Genomic DNA, 22,383 nt, shown 5'->3' with positions numbered 1-22,383 from the left:
ATTCTTTATTAACACATTATTTAGTAAATTCAACAAAATTTTATCATGTAAAATTTCTAAGAAGGAAATTAAATTAATATTTTTTGAAACTACTTGAATTATTTTAGAAAATATAACTAACTAGGCAGTGGACTAAAAATAATAGGCTGTATTTACTTAAAAATATAGTACATAATTTTTGCATCCACTGTTTTTATTTTATTTTATTTTGTTTACCACTTTATTTGTACATTTCCAAATAACACATATACAGTTGTATTCATTATATTACAAATTAACCACAGAAAAACAATCACAACAAAACGAAAGACAGAGACAGACCAAACCCAAAACTGACCTGACAGACATATCTTAGACAATAGACAAATAAAAAGAAAGGAAACACAACAGGTGCACCTAACAATTATTGCATCCACTTTTTAAGTAAATTTTAGGTTGAATTTTAAGCAATTTCCTAAAATGTAATTAAATTTTCTTCTTAGAAATTTTACATGATAAAATTTAGTTGAATGTACTAAATAACGTGTCAATTTGGAATTACTTACCTTTTTGTGTTATTTTTACTAAAATTTGGTTAAAGAACAAGAATGAATTTTATAATAGAATTTACTCATTTTATTTAGTTAAATTTACTAAGCCACAAAATATTTTTTACTGTGTATAGAACTTTTACAGTGCACATTGTTTCAAGGCAGCTACAGTCATACTTTTATGTATGTCTATAATGTCTTAAGTAATATAGTTATAGTGTTATGTCTATAAACTCTTAGCTTATATGAACCATATCAGAACTCCCATAAGTCTCCCGAGCGAGCAATGAAAGAGTGAGCAATGAAATTTTCCTCTGAGATGGTAACTCACACTAAATATTCAAACCATTTAAAATCACACTGCTACCACTATGACTATATTAACCAATAAAAACAACCATTATTGGACATTTTCATTTGGACTGTGTTTACAGGTCATGCTAAGCAAATCAAGTTGATCCCTTTAGCCCTTCGAGCTGTAAGAAGAGGTAGATCTTGTTGTTAAAAGACTGACAGTTGTGTTTATCTGAAATCCATCATGTGTATTTGCACCAAAATACATATATTGTATCTGTCAACAGACACAATGCCTGTTTTGAAAGTCAATTAAACGGCCCTAGATTCGTTCCCCGGTGGAAACAGTATTCTACTCCTAGGCAACATATTTAGAAGTCATTGTGCTTTTTGTAAAGTAGTTTACTGATTCAAGTCTCGCAAATCATGGAAATCTCTTACCAAGGTTACTCTCAGAAAGAGGAGGCGAATGATCAAATAAATGCTTTATGTTCCTAAAGCTCTCTTGGAGGATCATTGCCCTACAAAGGTCATGGGTCTGATACCCATGGAACACACACACATACTGATAAACGTACAGTATACCCAGGTGAAAAAGAAATATATTTAAATAGTATTTTTTGGGACATACTTAATATATTTAAAAGCTACTATACTAAATGCATATTAAATGTATTATATTGAACCCACTTCAAATATATTAAATGCATTTCAAGATATATTTAAAGTCAATTTTAATCTATTTGCATTATATTTAATATATTGAAATTGTGTTAAATTGGAACAACTTCAAATATATTTAGTGCAATTTAAGTGTACTTCTTTAAAATTCATTTGAAATGCACTTCTCATACACTTAAAAATACAGTTAGAATACATTTAAAGCTTAATTTAACTGTGCTTTAAGAACACTTTAATAGTACTTCAGCATATTAGAAATATACTAGCATTACATTAATAGAAATGTATTAGCATTACACTTCTATTTTATTATAAAGCTGTTTTTAATATTTAAAATGTTATATTAAAATCATTAAATTTTAAGACACATACACAGATTTTGAATACAGAACAATTTAATATACTTCATATTGTGTTGTGTACATTACAAAAATACCTAAAGTAAATTAATCAAGCACAGAGACATACATAATCTCTTGACCAAAGAGAAACAATATAAAACAAATATCAGAGAAATGCAATTACAGAGCTACTTCTATCAAATTGTACAACATTAACATTAAATGTATTAATGAAAAGTACACTATGAATATGCAATCACTAAATATTCATAAGCAATGATTATATAATAATCATAATGTAATTCTCTGCATAAAAAGTTGCAATTTAAAGACGGAGTGCACAATGTTTGAAAAACGCTTTGGAAAAGGAAATTGGGCCGACTACCAAAACACACTTGTAGCCAACCAGCAGTAAGGGGCGTGTCTACTAACTGACATCCTTGCCGGGATTGCGTATGTGTGTGGTGGCTCTATCAAAAGAAGGTCCAGATTCTATTGGGGTAGAGGCATGTTTGTTTAGGTAATTTCAAATGTTAACATTGGCTTTAAAAAAAATGCACTCTGCCTTTAACCAACTTAAGATAAACCTATAAAAAGCTGAACTAAAACACAAAACAGTTTAGATGTCACATGTTTAAGTGGAGGGTGACTTCTTCTTGCAATTCAGACACCGTAGTAATTGAAGACTGCTTTATCACACGGGCTGTGAAAAGGAAACAGAATATACCAATTAACCAATAATGAATGAACATTTGGATATCCATGTTTAAAATAAATTGGCATAGATATGCATGTATGGAAGTTTTGTTAACTTCTCAGTTTACCTTTTAAAGCTTTGACTGTGTCCTCATCAAGCGTGTCAGTTTTATCTGTCAGAGCACTCTACAAGTGGGAATGAAGATAGGATTAGAACAGGCTCATGAAATAAAGCAACCTGTGTGTATTACAGGATATGTTTTACATTGATAATTGTGTTTTATTTGAACCTAGATCATTTTCCATTGTTTGTCTATTGTGGTCTTGCAAACTTAAGGTTCACCTCTGTTTAAGGAGATTTAAGGAAATCAGAAATGATGCCAAACAGGGCTCCAGACTGCTATCAAATGGTGGCATTTTGCCACCTAAATTTGAGAGTGTGCCACTGAATTTTACATCCGGTCGCACATGTGCGACCAGCAAATTTGACTTTTTTTTGTGATATGACCACTGATCTATATAAATGACTGGATTGCGCATAGAACGCTTGACGTAACTGCGTGAGGTGAAGCCAGCGCAGAGTTCGAGCCGCCATCTTGGTATACCCAACCGGCAGAGAGCGTCATTGACTTCCATTTAAAATCATGATCAAAATGTACCCCCTTTACAGCGTATCAGTTACACAAGGTTAATTTTTATGATATGTGTACATAAATTATTTGTTAATTCTGGTGTTATTTGCAATGTTTATGTTTTAATCGGGCAGGATAATGGATTTATAAAAAACCGTTAAGGTGAGTGTGTCTGCTGCATTTGCTAATGACACGGGTATAAATAAAGTTTTTTTTGACATTCAGCTACACTGTGACGGTCAGCGTTATATCTCTAAATAAGTTTAGGTAACTTGTAAGTTAAGATAACATAATTACAAAACTAGCAAATTATTGCATGCACATACTGTACAAAGCATGATTATTTATTTAGATTTCAGAATGAGCACGTTTATTGTCATTAATACTAAATATGCTGCGGTCTGTCTGCTGATCTGATACTGTAATAAAGATGAATTTATAATAACTGTTTAAAATGCAAAATGTACAACTTTCAGTAAATAACTATTTACATGCTTTGGACGTTTGTGTTGTAATAATGTACAGGGTAACTTCAGATATAAAAACAAAGACGAGTAAAGTGATGTTTTATCATTAAAATCTGATAACGTCCATTGATTAAATAGAACTTTTGGGTATACCAACATGGCGGCGCGGTGGCTTCACAAGTGTGACGTCATGTGCAATCCAGTCATTTATATAGATCAGTGGATATGACACTAATCTGAAACAGCACATTGTACTTTCTGAATCTATAATTAAAGTATTTATTAGTAATACAGTCTAAATTAGTAGACATGTGAATATTTGGTTAGCATGTTGTTTTACCGTGTGTGCCCCTAAATTTTCTGGTTGCGCCCCTAAAATTTTCAGTTGGGGGCCACTGTGCTCCTAGTAAAAAAAGTTAGTCTGGTGCCCTGCCAAATGATATATGCAAGGATGACTAGGCCAAGTCCCTTACAGCTTTACAATAAAAAAAACGTTTTTTACAAGAATAATTCAAAAGGACAGAAATTAGCCACCTGGAATGGATGTGTTGCAAACGTTTTTCTTCACTCCACATTTGCCCCGATTCAAAAATGTCAATAGCAGTTGATCTGAAAAACAACAGGCAGGTAAATGATGATTAATGATTTGTTTTCGTTTTAAGATTTACTTACCCCGAGTACAATATATTAAGACAATATAATATAATCAAACCCAGCCTCGGCAGTTTTACAATCTCTCATAAAAGTATCCCTTCTTACAATGTCATTTTTGTGTCCATATGTAATTAGAAATACATTTAAAAATAAACAAAAAGACAATAAGGTTGTCAAGATTGAACTGATATAAACATTAGCCATTGAACATTACTGGAGTTATAATAACCATATGGTCATATCATGGTATTTTCAGGTAAGACAGCTCAAACATTCATTTTAAACTAATGTTAGCGTTGCAAGAGAAACATTAGAAAAACCTTAAACGTGAAATCAAATAGCAACAACAAACTTACCACCAAGAATAAGTCTTTCTATGCGCTATATCTTCATTTGTTCCTGTCTACTTGGGATCTGGTTGGTCATATTTATGTCGCTGTGCTAAAAAAAAGAAAGGTTTTAATGATTTCTGATTAAGAGAAATGCCTAACGATAGTCAGAAAATAAAGATGTTCCAATTACCACACGCAACACAGACATAACGTTACATAAAGAAGCTGGGTTAAATGTAATGTAATGTTTTACTTATTTAATAGTTAACTAAATAAAGAAATGTGAAAATCTGTCATCACTTACCCTCGTGTTGTCTCGTTCATCTCCAAACAAAAAGCGAAATACTTTTTCCCTCAACGTCAGATCCACTAAAACTGCTCATATTTTAAATCGAGTTGTTTTATCTTAGTCCTCTGGTGAAATATGATCGCCGATTAATTAAATAAATACGTTTAATGCAGAGTCGCCATCTAATTTAACAGTTTATACGTTTAATGCAAGCAACCGCATGCACCGTGAACAACTGAACTAAACTGAACAAGTTTCAAATAGCACCGTGACGTGTTACTATGACAACAACCAATCAGGTTTAGTCACGTGTGTCACGTGTGTTGTTTGAAATTAAACAAGTAAAATTTTAAGCAAATCTTTGAAAAAATAGCTTATTGTGCAATCGGAATGATATAATGTTGAAAGGCTTGAGGAAAGTTCAATGTTAGCTTATTACAATTAATGAATCATGTTTTGAAAAAAGTATGTTTTATCCAAATATACTAAAACTTCACTAGAAGTACATTTGTGTTTAGCATATTTCTTAAATGTGTAATTATGCATATATTTATTGCCAGCATACTTTTAGTACACTTAATATAAATACATTAAAAATATTCTTAAGTTTAGCATATTTCTTAAAAATGTAATAAAGCATATATTTATTACCAATGTACTTCTAGTACACTTAATACAAATACATTAAAAATATTCTTAAGTTTAGCATATTTCTTTAAAATGTAATTAAGTATATATTTATTACCAATGTACTTCTAGTACACTTAATATAAATACATTAAAAATATTCTTAAGTTTAGCATATTTCTTAAAAATGTAATTAAGTATATATTTATTGCCAATGTACTTCTAGTACAGTTAATATAAATACATTTAAAATATTCTTAAGTTTAGCATATTTCTTAAAAATGTACTTAAGTATATATTTATTACAAGTGTACTTCTAGTATACTTTTAAAAATATGTTTAAATGCAATTTAACGTATTTTTAATACACTTTAAATAAGTATGTTGGAAATACAAATGTATTATAAACATACTATTTGTATTTTAAGTATATTTTTAATACATTAAATACTACGTCTTTTTGACCTGGGTACTGTAGCTTAAATGCAGTTTAAGTCAAGCATCAGCCAAATGCATAAAGTTTATTAGGCTGTTACACTGAAATAATTTTGTAGTTACTGTCAGTGCTGTAAAAGGGTAATTTTGACAAAAATGGTTGTACCGATTCAGCACAGTGATATAGTGGGGCTGATTTACATATATACTACTTTAAATCCATATCTTATCCAAGGAGAGCTGCAAGGAGAGAGGTGGCATACAAAGAGATTTTGATATATGCCTCATTTCATAACCCCCGAAATAATATGTGTACAATAAATGGAAAACCCTGCATGTTGCATCATGACAAACTTCTTTTCTTCTGCACCAACGCAACCCTATACTGTCATTTTTCTTGTTATCAATATTTCACGTCTATTGTAATAACATTGCATGGAAAGAGGCCCCAATTTAATGAGAAAATAAGCTTTAAACCCATTATGTATGGCTTGCCATTATCTCAATTTGTCAGTAGTGGGGAATTAAAGAAGCATGCTGAATTTGCACTACACGTTTTTTTATTAATGGAGTTGCAGGCCACTGCACACATTCATATGCTGTTATTGCTTACTATCAATGTAAAATGGAGAGCAACTGGGTGACAAGGTCTGTTCGGCGCAGTGAAGAGAACCTGATAGAGTACAGGGAAGAAAATAACAAGCTAGCTATTGCAGTTGACAGAAAGAGAAAGAATCTTTGCAGATAAAGAGGAAAATGGCCAGCTGATCTTTGGATGTCCCTACAGTAGCTCAGCAATGTGTGAAGTTTTAGTGATGCTCTCATTGATTGATTTCAGGTCGGTTGTGCAAAAAAAGATAAAAATACCTGAATAAGTTTTTTTTTATTTCCAAGCTTAACCTACAAAGCTTGAAACAGAAAAAAATTTAAGTGTTTGAATGTTAGATTGGTGTGTTGGGTTGGTGCAAAATAGATCCCTACCCACCATGTTGTTTTCCTGCCAGGCTACCTAGAACAAATATCTAAAAAATGGACGATCGCCCAGCCTAGAGGGAGATAACACATATTAAAAAAGAGCCCCTCTGGCTCAGTTCAAGCTGTGCTTTTCTATGCATTATATAATTTCTCATAGGATGCTCTCTCACTCTCTCATCAAGTTTGCCCTTAAACATTTTTAAAATAACTTTATCAGAAAATGAAAAGACTAATGAGCAAACATTGAAAGCATAATATAGAAAAAATAAAGTAGAACAAAATGATTTAAAAAATGTAGGCGTATATTATTCTGATAAATTTTCATTTCCTGTATTTCTGCATAACCATTTTTATTATCCACACGATCCAGGATAACCTTCATAATATTCCTCACCTAGTAAACACACAACAGATGTAATCGACTGTGACAGCTAGTAAATGATTTTACAAGCAACCTGAATCATTTGGTGAGCGTCCACTTAGCATTTTTATCACTATGAAAGAATGTTATTCGGTGTAACTTCTGCAAATAATAATAACAGTAAGAATCCCATAAATATGTCGTTTCAATGAAGTTTGTGTGGTAATGTCATGACAAAATATTGCTTTCATTACTTTCCTGTTTGGGAGAATATGTTGTCTAGCAGGTAAGCTTTTCAGACATCCGTTCTTATTTTATAAACAGTAATGAGTTACGGTTGTGGAAGGTGGATTTTGTTGCACAGATATATCACAGTTTATTATTCAGCTCACATTGCATCTTTAATTTATTACTGTGTTTTCCTTTTTGTTTGCCTTGTTAAATTGAAAGTATTATCCATGAATATTCCAGTAATATATGTTTAGTTTACGGTGACAACACATGGGAAAGAAAAATCTTCTTTTGTTTCTGCTTCTCGCTGGCAGTAGTTTAAAGAGATTTTGGCTTACAGGTTTTTCAGTATGAATTTTTTTTTAATGAAAAATAACAAAATATTCTGGGACTATGTTTTAAAAAGTACTCAGACTGCAGTCAAAGATATTGGACATAACAATATAGGCTACCCTCCACTGCTATAATATTTTAATGCGCATTAGTTGAAGCTACCTCAAGGATAGTTTTTTTTTTGCACTATTTTAGCTAAAAGGGATCATTTAAAAAATCGTGTCATCATTGACTTACTTTTATGTTCATCTGAACCTGTATGAGCTTCTCTCTTCCATTGAACACAAAATAAGATTTTAATTTTAACTAGAAAATGCATTTCCGGAAGAAGTGCAAAAGTGTGCTTGCTCTGCTGCTGCCGATTTAGTTTTTTTTATATTGTGCATCCTCACATTGGAGTCCCAAGTTCATGTACAAGGTTTGGTTTCAATACGTGAAAGCGTTCCTGAGATATGAACGAATTCCTGTTTGGCGGTGTAAAAATTTTAGAATATTTTTTTATGTTGTGCATCCTCACATTGGAGTCCCAAGGTCATGTACAAAGTTTGGTTTCAATACGTGAAAGCGTTCCTGAGATATGAACGAATTCCTGTTTGGCGGTGTAAAAATTTTAGAATATTTTTTTATGTTGTGCATCCTCATATTGGAGTCCCAAGGTCATGTACAAAGTTTGGTTTCAATACGTGAAAGCATTCCTGAGATATGAACAAAGTAAAAAAGATAAAAAAAATTGACCTTTACTGTCACTGAGGTGATACCCTCGAAGGTAATGTTTTTTACCTTTATGGGTATACAACACATAGAACAGTTGTACCTTTTGTCCCAATATTAGGATCTATTGTACACCTTAAAAGCGGGGTGTACGATTTTTGAGAAACGCTTTGGAAAAGAGAGTCGGGCCCAGTACCAAAACACACTTGTTGCCAATCAGCTGTAAGGGGCGTGTCTACTAACCAACATCGTTGCCTGGTTTGCGTATGTGTGGGGCGGGTCTATCAAAAGAAGGTCCAGATTCTATTGGGGTAGGGGTGTGTTTCTTTAGGTGATTTCAAATATCAACATTGGCTTTTATAAAACGTGCACCCCGCCTTTTAAGTTGCAATGAAATTGAAAGGAAAAACTATATATATATTTTTAATATTTTGGTATTATTAACAAATGACTTATTTGTGAGCTTCATTCTTTTTTTAAAATTCGTGTGTGCTCATCATTTTTAATCAAAAATGCAAATCTCCTCCCCTCCTAAAAACGATCTCTCTTCACTTCCGGTCAAAAGTATGGCAGGTGGGCGGGGTCCGGGAGAAGATCGCAGCGATTAGCAATTAGCAACACGACACAACTTCAAACGATCCAATCAGATCTCGATGGACAAATTCAAATCCAGCCCTGCCTTATTTCATCTCAAAAGCCGTTTCATTCTGATATACGTCACCACGGGGAAAATAAGGCAATCACTACTTCCGTTTCATGGCGACTTTAAGGAACGATTTTGTACCAGTTAAATTTTAGGGGGAACAAAACAGTTAACAGTACCTTTATAGTTCACAATAGATCCTTAAGGTACACTAATGTACCCAAATAGGTACAAAATTTTATTTTGTTTAGTATACCTATAAAGCCTCATTCAGATACCAGCGATTCCACTCCAAAACTATAATGCTTCGCTCTGATTGGTAGTCACCCCAGATGAGCGCTCATCATTTGCATAAAGTTGAATTTTTCTTAACTTTCTCATGTCACTAGACACGCTCATCCCGTTGCCAACGGTCACTTTCCCTCATGTCACCGAAAATCGCCAAGCTTTCATTGAAATGAATGAGATCATGTCGCTCTGCTACTGCTAGTCACTGGCTGTCTGAATGAAGCATAAAGGTACAAAACTGAACCTAAAGGTACCACCCCAGTTACAGAAAATGTATAGATTTGTACCTTTTTTTTCTGACAGTGTGGGTTTATGAAATGTAAACTACCATCAAATTCATTTACTTCTTCATTACATGAGAAATAGTCTATTCTTAAACTTCCTGGAACAAAGCACATGGAATTATAGTGTACGTAATTATATCTTTAATTTACAGTCAGTATGATAGTCCACATGTGTGGAGCAAATTCTGCATGATGTAAATTCTTACAACCATTTGCTGCAGCTGGGTCAACCTGGTCACACCCTGGAGCTTGGAAATGTCCCATTTTTTTGAAGTTGCTCTTAATCCGGAGTGATAGTATGGACTTGCTGCAACGTTTTCCCTGCTGGCACTGTTACAAGGCAGCCTACCTCATGCATAATATCTGCAATTCTGCTCCTGACAGATTTGTGCTGTAATCTCTTTGAAAACCGGCATTAGCACAATGGAAAATCTTTGAGCGGTAGCTTTGACTAACATGGAGAAATAGAGAGGGGCTTAACATCCTGGATGTCTGTGTGGAGCGACACCTTGATAGATAAGCAATGACACTCTGTGTACGTACCACAAATCTCAACATACGTGATAGATAAACTACGTTAGAGTCAGGGTAAAACTGTAGTATCGGCCTGATTTCTTTCTTTCATTTAGTTATTAACTTTCATAATGCCATTGTGCTTTAAATAAGTGCCATCTGTCTCTTACTCAATGCAGGTGTATTTGTAACGCTCGTCCACAGATTAGTAGTTTTCTCATTGGGATACGCTTGTTGAAAGATGCAAGAGCGCCAGGGCTGCCGGAAAGGCCTCATTTGCATATCAGATTATGTGTTTGTTTGTTGGCCTTGTATTCTGCGAGACATGCTCTGGTTGACTGATGCTGTGACAGCCCTTGTTTGCAAGCTAAAGTAGTTCAATGGGCAGGTGGAAGCAGGGGAATCCTTAAGCAGGTTCCACCACACATGGATGATCCTGCTTCTCCTGTATGAGGTTTGGGATTTAGGCACTCTGGCTATGTAAGGCTTTGTAAGACGCACGGCTTAGGTTGACAACAGCTTGTTGGGACTAACACCTGCTTCCATCTTACATATCAAAAGCAATACGGCTAGAATGTATGGTCAAAAGAAAGATATAGACAAAGTCATTTATTTTGAATCAAATGTGTTTGTACTTGGTTCACAGTTTTGTATGAAACAAAATACAGTGTTTTTAAAATCTTGCTTTTGATTGGTTGAATCTGTTCTGTAATTGCACATCGTTGAAGTTATGGCAGTGTGTTGCAGTTGCATATCACATCACCACATACTTCAGTAAATCTCACTAAACCTGTGAAAAAAAATTGTATTTGTCTTCATTCATGACATGCACAAATACCAAAAGATAAGTCATTTGAAATAATATTGTAGTGTAAATAATTTCTGTTTTGACAGTAACATACTTTGGATACAAATGCCACAAGCTTTTCTTTTACCGCAAGTCTTGCTAAGTATGATAGAAGACTCTAGACACCTAGAATGACAGATGATAGAAATGTATCTTGTACGCAAAGAGAATGTTTACTGACGTCAATGAGAATAGCTAATTTAATCTGTCCGGCTCCTTTTCTCTGCTTGCGGTATTAACTGCACACAACGGAGAAGATGTTATGTTTTTTTATAAAACAGGAAGTGCAAGAAAATAGGATTCATTCCTCACCCAGGCTTATCTGTCTTTTTGTCAAGGAGACACTTTGAAGCTGACTCTCAGTCAAACAATAGGAACATTATTTTGAATTTACCAAACCAAGAATCTTTATTTTCTTCAATCTGGTTTTAACTTCTTAGCTTCTACACTGTCAGAATAAATGGACATAAAACGGTAACCTTTTAAAAAGTGTACGCGGTGGTTAGCGTATAGTGCGTGTGATGCGGTTATCGTCATCAGAAGAATGTGCTCAACCAACGGAAAATTAAAAGTTGCGATTTTCTAGGCAGATATGGCTAGGAACTATACTCTAATTCTGGCGTAATAATCAAGGACTTTGGTGTCGTAACATGGCTGCAGGAGTCGCAATGATATTACGATATTATTGATTTACACACTGCCCAAAAGTAGTCCCCTTGGTAACTTTCAATAGCAGGGGACTATTTTTGGGCTGTGCATAATACCTTTGCGCCTCCTGCAGCTATGTTACGACAGCAAAATCCTTGATATTTACGCCAGAATGAGAGTATAGTTCCTAGCCATATCTGACTAGAAAATCGCAACTTTTAATTTACTGTCGGTCTTAGTACACAATTTAACTACAGAAGAGTCAAGTTTTAAAAATGAAAAATAACAAAACACTTATTTTTTGATGCTAATGGTCTAATCAGATTCAATGGATGATGCTAAGCTATGCTAAAAGTGGTACCGCCAGACCTGGAGATCAGCTGAATGGATTCCAAAACGGTAAAAGGGTAAAGGGGTTAAGGGTTCATATTAGTACCTCAGAGGTACATATTGGTACCAAATGTATAGATACCTAAATGGTACATATTAGGCTGGGAATTGCCCCAATGATAGCTTGAGACTATTTTTTAACAATTTTTTTTCTGACAGTGTACAATACTAAAAAATAAAAACGCCCCCATGATGAGGTAAGGATTGGAAGCCTCTGGAGAGGGGAGAGGTCTTGCTGTATTTAGGGAGCAGGTACCATATGGACAGAAACGTGTTGGGCTCTGTTGCTTCAATAAATTGTTGTTGACACTGCCCTCTAGAGATGTGCGATATCACATTAGTATTGCAGGCCCTTGCCCAGATGCCACCTCATGTTGCATCGTAATGCCGTGGGGTTGGTTCAACTCCTCCAGAATGGTTACAGACGGGCTGCCTTTGACCATTTATGATGCCTCACGTTTTGTTTTTCCTTCTCTCTTTTCCCCTCTGTTCACTTTCTTATGTCACAGGACACCGTCTCATAAATCATCTAAGAGGTTTACCAAGGGTCTTGTCATGACTCCGCAAGCACGCATGCACCTGGAGGAAGGACCGAGGAGAGAAGAGAGGAACTGACTGACACCGAGCACAGTTCAGCTGATAAATATGCAGTAGGGACGTAACCGCGCGCGTGTGTGTTAGGTATGAGTGTATAGTTTTCCACTTTTGTATTTCTCTGTGCAATGTAACACTCAAATGATCTGCAATGTTAAATTAATTGTTCGTCGTAAAATGAAAATTAGCACATAATTTACTCACCTCATGTCATCCCAGGTGTATATGACTTTCTTTCATCAGCTGAACACAAAGGAAGTTATATTCAATAATATTCTGGCTCTTCCTAGCTTTGTAATGCCATTAAATGTCAACGTTTTAAAGCTCTAAAGAGCATATACATCCATCATAACAGTAATCCAGAGGACTCCAGCGGGTTAATAAATGTCTTCTGAAGCCAAACTTTATATCAGTGTTAGAAAACAATATTTAAGCTCTTTTAGAGATTGATATCTATTGTAAAATTTCAAATCAGAGCTGTAAATTCAAATATGGCAGCACACTGATAACGTCAAATCTCATTGGTTGTCTCGTTATGAAACAATTACAATAATTATTAAAGGACAAGTTTGGTATTTTACACTTAAAGCCCTGTTTTCAGATTGTTTATGATGAAATAGAACGGTTTTGACTAAAATTTTGACATATGATGCTGGCCCGAGAATTTTCCGGTGTTTGTTGTTTCACCTCCTACCTTTACAATGGGTCTATAGGTGCACTGGAACAATCCTCTCTAAAATGCATTAAACTTTTGTTTACAAAGATGTGAAACTCACCGAGTGGTCAGGGGTGTTCACTGATATGCTCAGACAAAAATCGCTGCAAAAGATGCATTCCAACAGGTTTTATTAGTAGTTTTTGTCCAACTCCATTGACTTGTATTAGTTGTGCTGTGTGGTACGGTATTACTCCGCGCCGGGAACGTTGTTTGTATTCCTGCAATTGGCAAAGGCAGATTATCGCCACCACCTGGGCTGGAGTGTCTATTATTCAAGCTCTCAACGGAAGAATATACGGGTGTGAGGCGTTTGGAAAAATAGGTCCACAAGTTTACAACGAATGCTAATACACCTTTTGGAAAGCATCTTTTGCAGCGATTTTTGTGTGAGCATATCAGTAAACACCCCTGACCACTCGGTGAGTTTCACGTCTTTGTAAACGAAAGTTTAATGCATTTTAGGAAGGATTGTTCCAGTGCACCTATAGACCCATTATAGAGGTGGGGGTTGATACAACAAACACCCGAAAATTCTCGTGCCAGCATCATATGTCCACATTTCAGTCAAAACCGTTCTATTTCATCATAAACGATCTGAAAACAGGGCTTTAAGTGTAAAATACCGAACTTGTCCTTTAACAATAATCACAAGTTTTATCTGACAAGTCTATTAGTAATGGACTTTACAAGGTGGCTAATTCGTAATAATTTGTAGGCCTACATCCGTACATTTTTCCCCCGTGACATCGGGGTTATGGGTGAGGTTTTATTTTATTTTTTATGATAATCAAATGTTTTTGTACAATTCACTTCGTAAAAATTTATACGAATTAGCCAACTCATAAAATACGAACAAATTTCCATGAGATCAAGCTGGAAAATCACTTCCTTAAAGAAGGTACTTTAATGTATAACTGATAGCTGATTTGTATGTTTATAACAATATGCAATGTGTCAATCACTAAATAGGCTCAAATTGTTAACCATTTTCTTTCACAAATGTAATGTTTGGCTTCAAAAGGCATATTAACCCACTGTAGTCATGATTTCTTAACCATGATGCATCATGAACCTATACTGTAACTATGATTACTTGATTACTTAAATAGACACTCCACTTTTTTTGAAAATATGCTCATTTCCGGGGCCTCTAGAGTTAAACATTATATTTTTACAGTTTTGGAATCCATTCAGCCAACCTACGGGTCTGCCAGTACTACTTTTAGCATAGCTTAGCACAATCCATTGAATCTGATTAGACCATTAGCATTGCGGTCAAAAATAACCAAAGAGTTTGGATATTTTTCCTATTTTAAACTTGACTCTTCTTTAGTTACATCGTGTACTAAGACCGACTTAAAATTAAAGTTGCGATTTTCTAGGCCGATATGGCTAGGAACTATACTTTCATTCTAGCGTAATAATCAAGGACTTTGCTGCCGTAACATGGCTGCAGGAGGCGCAATTATATTACACAGTGCCCGAAAATAGTCCCCTTGGTAACTTTCAATAGCAGGGGACTATTTTCGGGCACTGCGTAATTTTATTGCCCCTACTGCAGCCATGGTACAGCAGCAAACTCCTTGAATATTACGCCGGAATAAGAGTATAGTTTTCTAGCCACATCTGCCTAGAAAATCGCAACTTTTAATTTTCTGCCGCTCTTAGGACACGATATAATTACAGAACAGTCAAGTTTTAAATAGGAAAATATCGAAACTCTTTGGTTATTTTTTTAGTACGATGCTAATGGTCTAATCAGATTCAATAGACTATACTAAAAGTGGTACCGCCAGATCAGCTGAATGGATTCCAAAACAATAAAAATCAAATGTTTAACTCTAGGGGAGCTGGAAAATGAGCATATTTTCAAAAAAAGAAATCATGTTTATGACAGATTTATGACAAGTTATGTTGTATTAGTAATGTCAAGTTGTCAAAACAAAGACATCTCAAACAATGTCATCTTTGCATTTAAAATGACATAATTGAAAGAATGACACCTAATGTTCATAGCATGTTTCATGTCATGATTGTGATGATGAGCGTGTCATGTCAGTCTTATGAACACCCCTTCAAGTAAAGTGTTACCAGAAATGGGTACATACAAGTTTAGAACAACATGAGGGTGAGTAAATTTATATTTTTGGGTGAACTATCTCTTTATTGATGGGTTTATGTCCTTTTCTAGAGCTTTAAAGCGTTGACCATCATTCAATGGTATAACAAAGCTAGGAAGAGCCAGGATGTTATTTAATTTAACTGACTGTATTTAACAGAAGAAATAAGGTCAGATACACTTGGCATGGCAGGAGGGTGAATAAAATTGCAGGATAATTTTCTTCTTCCTCCAATTATTCCTTTTAACAGTTCACCAGAAATGACTGTTTTGATATACTGTATATATTTCTTCTAAGCATGCCAACAGTTCAGCATCTGCAGTGTGGGTGTACTGTATGTGATTTAAACTTGTTCCATACAATGATTTTAACATTAAGGGTACCTTAGGTATGTATCTGTACACCCACATCTCTTTAATTAGCACTTGTAGCGTGCAGGTTCCGGCAGAGAGTTTAGAAATATATTTTCTAATTTGTGCTTCGATTGAATTTCGGAGCGCCTGCAATGAGGTCTTGACCCCAGAGTATTGTGTAATTTGCACATCCTTGCTTAGTTCTTCCTTGTGGATGTTGTGAGAGACAGAATTAGCATTTCAGTACGTTCCCCTCCACAGGTAAAATGCAAGTGCGTAAGCATTGTGTGCTAATTTGAAACATGTGGGAGCGTCAACAAACGGTTTCATTGATGGTAAAGACCCACATGGCCACATTCAGCCGTTGAATCAGCATAACCTTTAAACAATGAACTTGGCACACCGATGTATTTGTCCTTCGCCACAGATAGCAGTTAAATGGCTTTTGTTTGCACACTATTGTGCGTGTTATTACTGTATGAGGACAATAAAATCATTTTCATCATAATTGCATTTGCATATATTTCTACAACGTTTATCCCATGAATGTAAATATATATATAAATATATGTGACCCAGACTGTGAGATATTTGTTTTATTATATTGGTATCAGGTATGTTTGGGGTTTAAAATAGCTTCGGTAGCTGTTTTCCTGCATCTCAGTTGATAGAGCAACACAAAAGTCATGGGTTTATCCTTAGGGAACACAAGTTCCTAAAATATACTTTGTCAGGCTTTATGGTTCTATAAAGAACCTTCAACACCCACATAACCTTTCTTGGGCACAAAAAGCTGTACTATATAACGGATATAAAAGATACAAAGACATTTTTATTTTATAACACCTTTGAATGGTTATTTGTGGAACTAAAAATGGTTCTTTTATGACATTGCTGTGAACAACACCTTTATTATTTTTAAGAGTGTAAGTTTGCAATGTATAAAAGTGTCTTTCATATCCATAAATGTAAATGTAACTGACATATTCTGCTTGTATGCACAGACACCTCAATTTAGTAGTTAATAATGCATAATAATTATTCTCATATTGGCTGACAAATCACTTCCTTGCTGTTATACAGTACTGTACTGTATATAAAAACTTCAAGCCCCCATTGAAGCTGTGTGGGGTTAATTTGCAGATACCCTAGGTGACGCTGTTCGTTCAGATGGTCGTTGAAACATTTCAAGCACTTGATCTTTTCAGTTTCTATGCAGTCAATGCAGGACAGAGCATCTCTCCCTCCACCTATAATGATCTTTAAAAACCGTTTTAGAGTGGGGCAAAAAATCCTGCTGGAATAAAATCGGCTTAGTGGACAGAATTAGAGGGGAAGCGTTTGGAGCCATGGCAGGATTAAAGCAAATTGTGTGAAATAAAAAGCGAGTGATCACGAGTGACTCTGTTCCTGACTGTTTCTGGAGGGAGGGAGGCAGTGTGTGAGAGAGAAAGGGAGAGCGAGAGCATAGATTTTCATCCAAATCCATATCTATTTTTTAATCCTCGTCTGCCATCGTATTGTAAAACGCTGGCTGTAGCCAACGCGAGGAGATTGTTTCGCAATGCAACGCTTTTAATAACCTTCGCGCAATCTTTACATTCACCGAGTGCGCATTTGTTTTAAACTTCATTTTTCCCTCTGACTCCCGGACAGCATCATGACCAGTTTGCGGGATCGCCTCTCTTTGGAATGCTGGGAATTACGCGGCAACATCCCGGAGAGCATGTAAACGCCAATGGAGTTTGGGATTTATTACAAAATATGGGAAAGATGACCGTCTTGTCTTTGTGTTTCTTCTTGTGCTCCGATCTACTGCAAGTAGCTGTTGGTGAGTAACAGTCGCTTTGTGTTTTTGTTGTTATTTTTTTATACACTGTTATGCGCAACGTTGTCATGCATGTTTTACGCGAGGAGCCGCTTAGTTTTGTCCTCTGAATTTGTGAACATCGTGGTACTTGGCTTGGCACCACCAGGCAGTGTTACCAGAGAAAGGGCACAGGGACTATGTGAATGTCATTTTTCATAGCGGTACATGGTAAAACAGCAGGACATTTGAGCGTTCTCAGGAATAAATGAGGCTGAACGCATTAGTGCCAAGAGCGTAATTCGACTATCGGTTTATAGTGTTGACTTGAACCATGATCATATCAGTTACTACAAACATAACAACAGATGCTTCGTGTTTATTACTTCTATTTTAACTGTGAAGAGCCACGTGCAAGTTTGGTTAAGGTATATTTCTGTTGGACATGTCAGCAGGCATCCTCTTTTGTATGATAGATTTTTGCATACACCTGTTTAGTAGTCAACAATTATAAAGTACAATTTGTTATTTATTTAGCTTTCATAGATCACAGGTAGCTTTCCCTCATCACTGAGAGCCTCCATCCACCCCAAATCCTCTCCTATGCCTCATTTACGATCTCACGAACTGTTTAACCACACATGATCCTGTTAAAGAAAAACGCACAGGATGAGGAGTTGCTGTTGAAATTTTCATTGCACATTTCTTTATAAATACCGAATAAGACCTTAAACATGTTGCTATGGATAAGCGACCATTAGCACAAAAGCGTGAAGTGAATTAGAAGTATGCGCTCTCGCGGTTCTTTTGCGTTTTGGATGATTGACGTTTTGGCGTTTTAATCTCGCGGTTCTAACATCTGGCGCGTTTAGGATACTTGTGTTAACCCTTACTCGGTTGCATAACTTGCTTTCATCGTAGCCGGACTCAAAGATTGCGCGCGCTCGTGCGCAAACCCACACGAAGGCGTTTAAATCATGACCGAGTCGGTGATATACAGTAACTATCGCACACATCACCAGATTCCATATTTTAATGCACCTGTGCTTTATGCGGGCTGTGGAGTGAGTGAGTGAGTGAGTGAGAGAGAGAGAGAGAGAGAGAGAGAGAGAGAGAGAGAGAGAGAGAGAGAGAGAGAGAGAGAGAGAGAGAGCGTCATTTATTGTTGCGTAAACCATCGGGTCCAATAAAGTTGAGCAGAGATTGTGGTTACCATCACTGTTGTAAACGATCTACAGCAGTGGATCACATAGGATTTCATATGTTGAGTGGCACAGCCATCCTCCTTTTTCTGTCTCCCAATATTTCAGCAATGTGCTGCCTGGCTGCCCGCTGAATACAATTTTGCAGATAAACAGTTTTATCATCATTGTGGTGACAGTAACAAAATGAAAATTGACAAAACTTCTGCATAGCTTGACAGTTTTCAAATATGAAATTTAATTCTGGGGTATTTAGTTAACAAATCTTTCCACATGAACACATCTTCAAACATATCCGACCGTAATACGGCATTTTTTGCAAGCAGCATTTTATTTTATGCAAATTCCTGAGCTTCATTTTCTTTAATAGACACTGGCTATAGTTAGGCTGATGGCACACAGACATTCAATTACCCAGAAGATCCAAAAGGCAATCGATCCAAGTAAACTTCCGTGTCTGTTTCTCTTAATAGTTCAAGACAGCATTTCTACTTTAGAAAATGAACACATCTTCCATCGATGGGCTGCTGTGCCCTCCTGACATAACTGCAGTCTCAGACTTTGGAAAAATCTTTCAGAAATATAGCCCATCTGGAGGTGGTGTTACATCTAATGACCTTTAACTCCAAAACCACTCCAGGAGTGACCCACAGCTTCGCCCTCTACATCCCTCACAACTCAGGGCACCGCAGGCTCTCCACAACTAAGCCATTCAACCCCCCCTGTGGATTCGGCCATTTCCTCTTCTTAAGAGAGTTCTTCCTTAACAGATCCATCATGATCAAGTGTGCTGCCTGCTGCAGGGACAGGTGTTGGCAATTCTAGCTTCAGTCTCCAATAATCACTCTTTGATTTCCTGTCTCCTTTAGAAGACATAAACGTGACCTTCAGGAGCTGCTTTGTCACCAAATACAAAGTTGATTCTTTCAATTTAACAATGATTTCTGCTTATTCTAAGTCCACAACCAGAGGTACTGTGGCTTAGCTAAGTTCATTTTCATTGGAGACATGATGTCTGAATCATCCGATTGAATTTTTTTATTAATTCCCGTAAGCGAGCGTAATATGAGCATGCAATTATAAATACATGCTACATAAACTTGATTCTGTTAATGCGTTATGATGATAAAACATGAAAGATGTCATTAAACGTTGATCTCACTTAGCCAGGCTTGGGTATGTTCTCTTCCGCAACAGTTTAACCTGGCTATCATTCTTAGATTAAATGGTGTGTCATAGTCTCAAAAACGGGACACACAAGTAATGGACAGCAGGAAAACAATGCTGAATTCAAATGATAAAATGCAACTAACCGTATTATCATGCATGGTTAGCATACAGTAGTAAAATAAATAAACAAATATTAATAATAATAACCCATATTTTGGCCTAAATGTAGTACGATCTTGCCAAATTGGGTAAATGGCAGCAGGAACAAGAAGTTAGACACCCTCATCGCATACCTGTCAACATTAGGAATTTAAATTAAGGGAAATTTTTCGAACCCTAACAACCCACTTTTTTTTTCAAAATTCTATAAATCTACTGAAGGAATATATAAATGTGCATGCATCTTTGCCATTTTATATCCATTTAGTTGACTAGTTGTATACACTGATAAATAATGACATTAATCAAAACACTTACTTTGTCATATTAAGAACACTGTCATTGATGCTGTCATCCTTGGGACGTCATCGCTGAACTTTTTTGACAGCGATCAGCTGTAAAATATTTTGGTCCTGCTCGATTTTCGTTGACTTTGAGTAAAATAATGGAAAGTTTTTCATAAGATCCCCTGGGGTCAATGTGTTAGCATGACAGAAGCTTGATGCTGTCGGGACAACAAGCAACAGCCACCATTCTTCCATCTCTCAATAACATTTCTTCCCCATCACAGAAAACCACCACAGGGGTATCAATGCCAACAAAAGTATAATTTTGTTTTTGTTAGTTTGTTGAAGTACAAATAAGATGAGAAAAACTAGGATTCTGTGTGTATTCAATGTGCCGCCATTGTTGTTTACAATGCGTGGTGCACTGTGATTTGTGGAGCAGATTTATTGCATTCTGCAGAAAAGGAGGACAGGCGTTTATTGCGTTTTGGGAAAGAATTGAGAAAAGATGACAGAATAACATGGCGGATATTAGATTTTGCAAAAAGTTAAGAATTAACTTTTTAATACTGACCAAATACAATACTGATTTTGGCGGTAAGTAATTTTTTTTAAATGCCGTTTATCGCGTTTTGGAACCAAACTCAGTGGAATATTTTTATAGACAGAATAAAAGTACGGGATAAATACGGGACTTAAATGGGATGATGGAGGGAAAGAATGGTAAAATACGGGAAAATCCCATCAAAAACGGGAGGGTTGACAGGGGCAAGTAGTGATTTAGACATTATTTAAGAAAAACAATGTCATGTTGTTAATTTCCCTAAAGCATTGCAGTTCATGGTAATATTTCACTAATATTATGTGGTGCTGCCTTTTTTGTTTTATAAAGCCTGCTATATTCTTTCAGTATTTTCTGAACATGTAGCTTTAAGGTGCAGGCCCGGAAAGGTGATAAAGATCAGGGCTTTCTATCTTAGACTACAGCACTCTCCTAACTGCAAATAAAAACGAACGTAATCCATCTGATTGTTGACAGTTTGTTGCATAGCCGCTGTTTTCCTGTGTATCTTAGAAAGAGGATAATGCTTCTTGTAAATTGTCCACTCATACTGGCCTAAGCAGACTGCTGTAATGTATATAAAGCTTAAAGGGCTTTCGTCAGCACAGGAGTAAAGAGCACATATTGAATGGCTATAAAACGAATGTGGTGCTAGTGCTTGTAAAAGTGCTTGTTTATAGGTTGGGGAAATAGTGTTTTAGTACTGTATATACAGTACAGTATTCTTACAGTCCTGTATGTGTTTATAATAGCTGTAGTAAGGATCAATTTGTCCTGTGTGCTGGTATTGTGTTTGCTGGCAACCAAGAGAGCCAAGACAATGAACTTCTGTCATTTCATTCCCAGAGGGCCAAGCAAAACTAAAACCCATTTCAATTGATTCAATTGGGCATTGTTTTCATCACTACCATTTATCAGAAATGAAAAACTGGGTGCAGACTGGAGGGTACTTACTGTAGTAAGCCAAAAATAAAGTTTGCTTCTACTGCATCTGTGCAGGCTGTGATACTTTTAAGACTTTTGACAAGTTGGACAGCTTTGACTTTTGTTATCGTAAGCATATATCTAAAGATTACATGGCTGTATTGGCAACCAAGTACTGTGCTGACAATTGATTACTTTTGACAGTTTTTGTTTGCTGACAAACTATTGTCAACTCTTAGATGGATGTTTAAAAATTACCATTGAAGTTACCAGGAAGTAATTAAT

General features: G+C 35.8%; 1 protein-coding gene and 1 long non-coding RNA gene across 3 annotated transcripts in view; one reads left to right on the top strand and one right to left on the bottom strand.

The window, feature by feature from the left end:
- Positions 1-2,163: 2,163 nt before the first annotated feature.
- On the bottom strand, positions 2,164-5,272 carry LOC135719411 (uncharacterized). The gene is made up of 5 exons (XR_010521086.2): positions 4,932-5,272; positions 4,652-4,736; positions 4,176-4,250; positions 2,671-2,728; positions 2,164-2,549 (listed from the first exon to the last, which is right to left on the bottom strand). It is a non-coding gene; the product is annotated as an uncharacterized lncRNA (long non-coding RNA).
- Positions 5,273-17,215: 11,943 nt separating this feature from the next.
- The window catches only part of igsf21a (immunoglobin superfamily, member 21a), a 278,509-nt gene continuing 273,341 nt past the window's right edge, over positions 17,216-22,383 (top strand). For both annotated transcript variants that reach the window (XM_065241167.2, XM_065241166.2), the window contains exon 1: positions 17,216-17,818. In XM_065241167.2, the coding sequence (XP_065097239.1) occupies positions 17,680-17,818 (139 nt within the window). In that variant the 5' untranslated portion in view covers positions 17,216-17,679. The remainder of the gene's footprint in view (positions 17,819-22,383) is intronic.

Source organism: Paramisgurnus dabryanus, chromosome 14, assembly GCF_030506205.2.
Source record: "Paramisgurnus dabryanus chromosome 14, PD_genome_1.1, whole genome shotgun sequence".
Taxonomy (NCBI): Eukaryota; Metazoa; Chordata; class Actinopteri; order Cypriniformes; family Cobitidae; genus Paramisgurnus; species Paramisgurnus dabryanus.
Note: the sequence above shows the minus strand (reverse complement) of the source record. Positions and strands in the feature narration are given on the sequence as shown.